The sequence below is a fragment of the Entelurus aequoreus genome, linkage group LG02 (genome assembly GCF_033978785.1).
Source record: "Entelurus aequoreus isolate RoL-2023_Sb linkage group LG02, RoL_Eaeq_v1.1, whole genome shotgun sequence".
Lineage (NCBI taxonomy): Eukaryota > Metazoa > Chordata > Actinopteri > Syngnathiformes > Syngnathidae > Entelurus > Entelurus aequoreus.
The window spans coordinates 44,639,237-44,649,368 of NC_084732.1; the positions used below are offsets into that span (position 1 = coordinate 44,639,237).

General features: G+C 39.3%; 1 protein-coding gene across 1 annotated transcript in view; it reads right to left on the reverse strand.

The window, feature by feature from the left end:
• Nucleotides 1–9,272, reverse strand: part of LOC133634381 (calretinin-like) — a 45,994-nt gene extending 36,722 nt beyond the window's left edge. Inside the window, exon 1 of the mRNA XM_062027421.1 lies at nt 9,086–9,272. Coding sequence (XP_061883405.1) covers nt 9,086–9,176 — 91 coding nt within the window. The 5' untranslated portion in view covers nt 9,177–9,272. The remainder of the gene's footprint in view (nt 1–9,085) is intronic.
• Nucleotides 9,273–10,132: the final 860 nt, after the last annotated feature.

Below are 10,132 nucleotides of genomic sequence, written 5' to 3' on the forward strand. Positions count from 1 at the left end.
CACTTTGAATTTCAATCCAGGCAGTTCTTGTCATGTGTACATGTGTCATTATGGTGATGCACTGCGTGTAGCTCGCGCCACAGCGTCTTCACCTGGCTGGATGTAACTACGTGGGTGAAACTTTGTTTACTTCTTATAACCACCCTGATGTTATTTGTGATGTTAAAGTCATGTTTTGTGCAATGACATTGTCATGGACATTTGTAAATGTTTATCTGTATTTTAATTTAAGTATTTTCCCAGTTAGCTCACACTGTGGTTCAAAGTGAAACGTTTTTTTTTATGTTCCTGTTTGTCAAGCACATTTTGAAAAATTGGCAGTAAAGATAACTTTGACTTTGATGTTGGTGAATCCATGACATCACAATGGGCTTGACAGCTGTGTGTGTGTGTGTGTGTGTGTGTGTGTGTGCGTGCGTGTGTGTGTGTGCGTGCGTGTGTGTGTGTGTGTTTGTGTGTGTGTGTTCTTGTATTTCTCCTCTTCTAGAGACATCAGCAAGGAAAAGTACCTTCTATATTAAAAAAAACAACAAGAGCTCGTGCGTTTTCTTGTCACACATCGTCATAATAACATGAGTTAGGACCGAAATCATGGTCCCAATACAGAAAACCATTGCATCTAATAGAGAATGTTTCATTTGCACCCCTGGTGGTGAAATCTATCCAAATTAGGGTGGTCCAAAAAAGGAGGGATTTTTCAAATTGACTGTGTCTCGGTTTTAAAAGTGCTCCCCCTCTGGTCAACATATGAAATAACAAGTGTGTGTAAAAATTAGAAGTGCTCCCCCTCTGGCCAACATATGTAATAACAAGTGTGTGTAAGTAATTGAAATTCACCCCCTTTGGCCAAAATTGATTAAAACAAATAACAAACATATATATATATATATATATATATATATATATATATATATATATATATATATATATATATATATATATATATATATATATATATATATATATATATATATATATATATATATATATATATATATATATATATATATATATATATATATATATATATATATATATATATATATATATATATATAGGGCAGCACGGTGGAAGAGGGGTTAGTGCGTCTGCCTCACAATACGAAGGTGCTGAGTAGTCTGGGGTTCAATCCCAGGCTCGGGATCTTTCTGTGTGGAGTTTGCATGTTCTCTCCGTGACTGCGTGGGTTCCCTTCGGGTACTCCGGCTTCCTCCCACTTCCAAAGACATGCCCCTGGGGATAGGTTGATTGGCAACACTAAATTGGCCCTAGTGTGTGAATGTGAGTGTGAATGTTGTCTATCTATCTGTGTTGGCCCTGCGATGACGTAGCGACCTGTCCAGGGTGTACCCCGTCTTCCGCCCAAATGCAGCTGAGATAGGCTCCAACGCCCCCCGCGACCCCGAAGGGAATAAGCGGTATATATATACATATACATATATATATATATATGTGTGTGTGTGTGTGTGTGTGTATATGGAGACATACTGTAATAACTTGATGTAAATAATGAAGATTAAAAACCAATTGCAAACAAAAAATCCCCCCCCAAAAAAAATGTTTACTAAAAGCTTACCTTTTTTATATTTGCATAGTATGTATATATTATTAATGTTGTAAATACAAATCTTTCTATGTCTAGAAAGGGTGGTCCTAAAGAGGTAGGCATTCAAGAAGGTAACAAATACAAGAAATGTGTGTGTGTGTGTGTGCGCGCGTGTGTGTGTGTGTGTGTGTGTGTGTGTGTGTGTGTGTGTGTGTGTGTGTGGGTGTGTGTGCTTGCAAGGTGGGGGCGTGGCAGCTGACAGTTAGATTATAACTGTGAAAAATCGATCTAGTCCATTAATAGATGCTACATTATATGAAAAGGCTCCAACATCCCCCGCTTCCCCCAGAGGAACAAGCGGTAGAAAATGGAGGGATGGCGTTAAGGCTTAAAAAAACGATAAACACCATTCCGCTGATTTTGAGCTGTGAGAATTAAATTTCTCGCAAAAGCGACTTATCTTTTGCATTTCACTATTAAATATTCTGTTTTACTTTAGCAAACCAACAAGCGCCCTTTCTCTTTGTGGCACAGACAAATCCATCAGGACCAATCAGTGCATTGAAATTTGATGGCATTTGATGGCGAACTTGCTCAGTGGCCTTGTGGTTAGAGTGTCCGCCCTGAGACTGGAAGGTCGTGAGTTCAAACCCCAGCCGAGTCATATCAAAGACTATAAAAATGGGACCTCCCTGCTTGGCACTCAGCATCAAGGGTTGACATTGGGGGTTAAATCACAAAAATTATTCCAGAGTGCGGCCACCGCTGCTGCTCACTGTTCCTCTCACCTCTCAGGAGGAGAACATGGGGATGGATCAAATGCAGAGGATAATTTCACCACACCTAGTGTGTGAGTGTGTGACAAACATTGGTACTTTAACTTTTTTTAAAGGCCTACTGAAACCCACTACTACCGACCACGCAGTCTGATAGTTTATATATCAATGATGAAATCTTAACATTTCAACACGTGCCAATCTGACCGGGTTAACTTATAAAGTGCAATTTTAAATTTCCCGGGAAACTTCCGGCTGAAAACGTCTAGGTATGATGACGTTTGCGTGTGACGTCAAGGGTTGAAGCGGAAGTTTTCGGACACCATTGTATCCAATACAAACAGCTCTGTTTTCATCGCAAAATTCCACAGTATTCTGGACATCTGTGTTGATGAATCTTTTGCAATTTGTTCAATCAACAATGGAGACTGCAAAGAAGAAAGCTGTAGGTGGGATCGGTGTATTAGCGGGTGGCTGCAGCAACACAACCAGGAGGACTTTGAGTTGGAGAGCAGACGCGCTACCGTGACTACCTTGACATCCTCCGTCTCCGGGCCACCGACCGCATCGATGATCGGGTGAAGTCCTTCGTCGCGCCGTCGATCGCTGGAACGCAGGTGAGCACGGGTGTTGATGAGCAGATGAGAGCTGGCGTAGGTGGAGAGCTAATGTTTTTAGCATAGCTCTGTCGAGGTCCCGTAGCTAAGTTAGCTTCAATGGCGTCGTTAACAACAGCATTGCTAGGCTTCGCCAGGAGGTACAGCATTAACCGTGTGGTTACAGGTCCAGAGTTTGGTAGTATTGTTGATCTTCTGTCTATCCTTCCAGTCAGGGGCTGTTTCTATATGCAGTTAAGCACGATGCTATCACGTTAGCTCCATAGCTAAAGTGCTTCGCCGATGTATTGTCGTGGAGATAAAATTCACCGTGAATGTCCATTTCCTGTTCCCCCACTCTCATTTTCAAGAGGATATAGTATCCGAGGTGGTTTAAAATACAAATCTGTGATCCACAATGGAAAAAGGAGAGAGTGTGGAATCCAATGAGCCCTTGTACCTAAGGTACGGTCAGAGCGAAAAAAGATACATCCTGCACTGCACTCTAATCCTTCACTCTTACGTTCCTCATCCACGAATCTTTCATCCTGGCTCAAATTAATGGGGTAATCGTCGCTTTCTCGGTCCGAATCGCTCTCGCTGCTGGCGGCCATCATTGAAAACAATGGGGGAAAGGTGAGGAGCCTTTCAACCTGCGACGTCACGCTACTTCCGGTACAGGCAAGGCTTTTTTTATCAGCGACCAAAATTTACGAACTTTATCGTCGATGTTCTCTACTAAATCTTTTCAGCAAAAATATGGCAATATCGCGAAATGATCAAGTATGACACATAGAATGGACCTGCTATCCCCGTTTAAATAAAAAAAATTAATTTCAGTAGGCCTTTAACTTTATCTAACATTAGTGCCCATGTCTGCTCGCTTTGTGTGTTTTGCCATGATTGTAACTAAATTAAAGCATCATTAATGAGTAACTTTGATCAAATCAGTGAGTGTGTGGTGCCATCGCCAACTGGCCACAAAAAGAGACGTTGTCCTGATAAATCTAAGCGGCCCAGTCCGTGAGAGCAAGAAAGGTCGACATAGTGCGCTGGAAAAAATCCTGTCCTGCCTGTGTACATATTATACAGCAACTACTCTCTCCAATGACAAACTGAATCGTGTGGTTACTCTGCTGTTGCTGTCTTGTGATGCAGCTGTCAATGTAATGATGTCATGATTGAGCGATCAATGTAAACCTCTAACACCCCTGTCCAGGGATCACTCATAACAAGGTGTTTGTTTGGATAAAATTAATTCATTACAGTAACGGAATAAGCATTCTTCTGAAAAAAATTATCTGCTTTCACTATTTTTTATGGACAGGCAGGCACCATATAGGATTAGTCTGCAAAGAATCGTTTGGAGTTATCTGTTTTTGCTGCAAAATTTGAAAAAATTATCAAAATTCAATTTTTGTAATTAATGTGCATTTTTCAAATTGGGAGTTTCATTTTGGTGTAAGAAACGATTTAATTGCAACCCACATCAGCAGGATGTTTCATGAAAAGCTCCACAAAAAGCATTGATTTTTTATGGAGCTGCTGACTATGGTGCGGTGTGGTGCAGGTGGTAGATTGGCTGTGCCAGCAACTTGAGGGTTCCAGGTTCGAATCCAGCTTTCACCATCCTAGTCACGGCCGGTCCTTGGGCGAGACACTTCACCCACCTTGCTCCTGATGGGTCGTGGTTAGCGCCTTCCATGGCAGCTTCTGCCATCAGTGTGTGAATGTGTGTGTAAATGGGTGACGTATGATGCAAAGCTCGCTGGGTATCAATACAGGTATAGTAAAGCGCAATATAAATACAAACTATTTACCATACTCAAAACAAGGAAAATGGAGATATCTGTTTTGCGTCCAAATTCTTAATATGTACTTTCTGTTTGACAGTCACATAGTTCAATGATGACCTCACGGTCCAGATGAATTCGCATATGCATTTTCAGCTTTTTTCACTTCGGCACATGTGAAAATGGGGCATACAGTGAATTATAGGAATTATTATTAAGGGAATGGGAACTGATCCCACACTGGTTAAACAATGACCAGCTTCGTGAACCACTACTCTACTTGACATTGCTCAATGGATGTTTAATTATGTTGGCCAGTCGCAGCATCAAAGCATAACATCAATTGGTCTTGTTTCAGGGGTGTCAAATTCATTTTCATCGCAGTTACGGCCACTTGTATCTGCAAAACCGTGTAACTGTATGATCGCCACATAAAAATATAGTACATTTGCCCCTATCATTTAATTATTGTCATATGTATGCTAATGAACTAACAGAACATTTGCTTTGCAACCAAAAGTCAGTGAGTAGAATTCATTTCAAAAAGGCTTTCAAAGACAAAAAAAGAAAATTGAAATAGCTTTTTGCATCAAAAAAGAACTGCAGTTACATGCGGTACCATTTTTTTCTGTCAAAATTTAAACACATTTAGTAAAAATGTCAAAATGCATTATCGCCACACATTTCCAGGTTTTTGCGGGCCACATACAATGGTGTAGCCCCTAGGCCTTGAGATTGACACCTGAGCTTTAAATATACAATTGCATGGCCATTGGGTCTTGATTCAACCCATTCTGAATATCTAAGGGCCTGATTTTAGACCAGGGGTGTAAAAACTATGGCCCACGGGTCAAGTGGGGTCCGTCGGCGTGTTCATTCTGGCACGTGAGACCTCAAAATATTATTAAGGAATCTAACACGAGGGGTGCCTCAGATATGTAAAACGCTCTCCACACTTAACCATATTTGGCGTATTTTAGCTGCTTGATATTTATAATTGATTACAAACCTTTAACAGTGGCGTGCGGTGAGGTTCATGGCTGGTGAGGCACTGACTTCATCACAGTCAGATTTACAAACATATGAACCCTAAAGAGTATCTTATTCACCATTTGATTGGCAGCAGTTAACGGGTTATGTTTAAAAGCTCATACCAGCATTCTTCCCTGCTTGGCACTCAGCATCAAGGGTTGGAATTGGGGGTTAAATCACCAAAAATTATTCCCGGGCGCGGCGCCGCTGCTGCCCACTGCTCCCCTCACCTCCCAGGGGGTGAACAAGGGGATGGGTCAAATGCAGAGGACAAATTTCACCACACCTAGTGTGTGTGACAATCATTGCTACTTTAACTTAACTTTAACTTTACACATACAAACTGTAGCACACAAAAAAGCACATTTAATAAAAATAAACGTTATTATGGTCTTACCTTTACTTATAAATGAAGTCCATGCGCAGCTCATTTTGAACAAAAACATCGATAACTTGTTTATAGAAGTCTTCCTTATCTTGCTTCAGTTTTAAAAGTCTCTCTGTCTCGATGGAGATGATCCTTTAATTATTACCTCCTGCTTCGATTGAAAGTCCAGTTTAGAAAACTGTTTTATTTTAGATATGTAATCCTCCATGTTAATAGTCCAGACAAGAGGAAAAAATAAACGATCGCTGCTAACTGTTGCTGCTTATTGTCACTTCTTCTGCAGCCGAGTAGTCGCAAGAATGATCTCTGGGATCACTACCGCCCTCTACCACCAGGAGGCGCGATTACTGCGAGCCTCACACAGTGCGTCTTTTGCAGCCGTTTTAAGATTGCTCAGCACAAGAAATACGTTACACACATACAGTTGTTGACAAAATACACTGTACATTATATACCTCAGCTAACTAAACTATGGAAATGTATAATATAATTCATATAGCAATATGGTCTCACTGCACAGCAGGCCAGCAGTTAGCCGAGTCATTGCGTAATCCATGGTGAGGCTCAACTCAGTGACGTGCCTCAACTGGCTGGTGACTCACCGCAAGTCTCTTCTCAGTATTTGAACGACAAATGTGAAAATTCAGCGATTTTGAATAAAAATAATCTAAAACTGGTGAAGTTAAATGGAAAATAACTTCATAGTATAATCACTGGATACATATAACAATAAAATATATATTTTTTCTTTTTACATTTTTTTTCTTTCCATGATGGCACGTGAGGCCCCGCCTCACCTGCCTCCCCTTACTGCACGTCACTGACCTTTAAGGAGGTCGTCACGGAAGTAAACGAGGTAGGAGTCGAACTTTCACATACTCTTAATATAAAATTATAATAATTATTAATTATACAGTATATCCATTATATCAATATATATATATATATATATATATATATATATATATATATATATATATATATATATATATATATATATATATATATATATATATATATATGAAGCACGGTGTCACAGATGTAATGGCTGGTGCCTCACAATAAGAAGGTCCTGCGTTCGATCCCCAGGCTCAGGGTCTTTCTGTGTGGAGTTTGCATGTTCTCCCCGTGACTGCGTGGGTTCCCCCCGGGTACTCCGGCCTCCTCCCACCTCCAAAGACATGAACCTGGGGATAGCTCAATTGGTAACACTAAATTGGCCCTAGTGTGTGAATGTGAGTGTGAATGTTGTCCGTCTATCTGTGTTGGCCCTGCGATGAGGTGGCGACTTGTCCAGGGTGTACCCCGTCTTCCGCTCGAATGCAGCTGAGCTCATGTTGCTTCATTAAAGCATATTTATTTAAAAGTGTAATGCACTGTTGTTCTTTTTTTTTGCTTTGAGTGTCGTCAGAATTGATACCAAATCCTTTTTAAAAAGCACAATTTTTTGCACAAGCATGCTAAAAAACAATCAGAACCTGGATCTTCCTCGATCCCCTGTTTTGAGACAAATCTGCATGGATAATAGTGATATTTAATATATACTGCACCTCTGAATAATCAGTAAGACTCTGCTTGGTTTAACAGTAGAGGTAAGGGTTTTTTTATTTTTTTTTAATCACAAGAGAAGGTAATCCTTCCATTTATTTTGAGACATGCAAATCAGAGTGGCTCGCAGCAACACAAAGCGGGACACCAGTTGGCATTGTGACCCATTGACATAGCAGCTACTATACACATCTGGCTGGTTTGTATTAATATTTATTTTAGAAATATATTTTACTGTATTTCTTTTGTTCTTGCAATTGCATAAATATGTGTGTGTGTGTGTGTGTGTGTGTATATATATATATATACAGTATATATATACACTTATATACAAATATATGTATATGTACAGTATACATATGCATTTGTACATATATAATATATATATATATATATATATATATATATATATATATATATATATATATATATATATATATATATATATATATATACAGTACATAGTAATATTAATTATTTGGCTAGCAGCAATATTTATTTTACAAATATATTTTACTGTATTTCTTTAGTTCTTGCAATTGCATATATATATGTGTGTGTATGTATATATATATATATATTATATATATAATATATATATATATATTTATATATATATATATATATATATATGTATAGATACAGTATATATATAGTATATGCACTATATATGTATACATACAGTATATATATATATATATATATATATATATATATATATATATATATATATATATATATATATATATATATATATATATATATATATATATATAGTGCATATACTATATATATATATATATATACATATATATACATATATGTATATATATATATATATATATACAGTATATGCACTATATATATATATATATATATATATATATATATATATATATATATATATATATATATATATATATATATATATATATATATATGAAAATCGTTAACAAAAAAAGGTGTTTTTGTGCATTTTTATGTATTTACTGTGCATTCATGACCAAGAATTTCACTATGAACATTCAGCTCCTCGATTTTTTTTGCATCATTTTCACTGACACCCCCCACCATCTTGTTGAGATATAGCCCCCAACACTCTTGTTTTTCTTTGTAAAAATCCCACAAGCGCTTTTCCATTCACACACCCTTCAGTCCTAAATACTCAATTTAACCACTTTAAATCTTACAAGTTTTACACATGCAATAATAATCAAATTCTAATATTGAAATACGATTGACAGTGGGGGTTTTTTTTTTCATATGTCCTCCAAAACAGATCATTATTGCATGATTTTCACTAGAGAATCATTTATTGGCTTAATATGTACTTAAACGGACGTTTCATTCGAAAAGACTAGTTTCATATTTGTATAAAACATGCATTGAACTTGTGAGTCACTGACCGTCAGCATCAAAATGTTTCCAGATGTCGATGAACTGGGCTGCGGTGAGCTCTGCAAGGTGCAAGTGAGGCTGCTCAGTCTGGGCTGCCATCTCTCTCTGCTGCTTCTTCCTTCTTCCTTTCAGTGCACTTCTGCAGTGGAAGAACTTTTCTCCGCGTAGCTCCTTGATACTCTGCGCCGCTCCTCCTCACTCGCAGCTTTTAAACCCCCCCGCGGCGCACGCACTTCTCCTACTCGCCACCAGGGAGCGCCTCAGCTGTGATGTCTTCGCCCCCCCCTCAGGGAGACCACTTTAGCAGCGGGAGGGAGGGAGGGGTCTCTCCTGGGCATTGCATAGGACTTGCCATGAAATGATGGCCAATATGCTGGTTAGATGATGCATCATGCAACGCTGCTGCTCTTATGAAGAGAAAATGAGCCTGTTAGACATGTTAAGCCCTATTACTCTCCATGGGGGGGTCCTGCACGCTTCTTTCTTGCTGATCAAACAGACAAGGAAGAACGTCTCAAAAGAGTAATGCATTATCATTGACAATATTAAGCCAACAAACCTTCTGGGGTGTCAATGGATTTGTTGTTATTTGTGTTACGTACGGCGGGGGAAGGAGAGGACACCACGGCAGGAATCAGTTCAATAGGTTTATTGAACTTAATGAATGTGTGGGGTGTGTATGCTACTCTAAGTGAATGGTGCAAAACGATGTGTAGAATTAACCATGTAAATGTTACCAGAGTTTGTTGTATGTGCGTGTTGGATGAATGCTTCGTCAGACCAAAGGGGCAAGGCGAGAAGGCAGTCCGTGGGCAGGCAAGCGGTCGGGGGCTGCAGGGAAGCAACGAGGTTCGTGTCCAAACAGAGGTCGTGGATCGAGGGAGGCAGTCCAGAATCCGGAGGGAAGTCGAGGCACATAGCTCGATCACAGGAAACAGGGGAGGCACTGCGGGGCACGTAAAGGACATAAGACATGGGAACAGAGAAGGCACAGAGAGAGAGCAAGCATGCAGGAGGGAAGCCAGTGACGGGACGCTTACTACAAGGAGTGAACT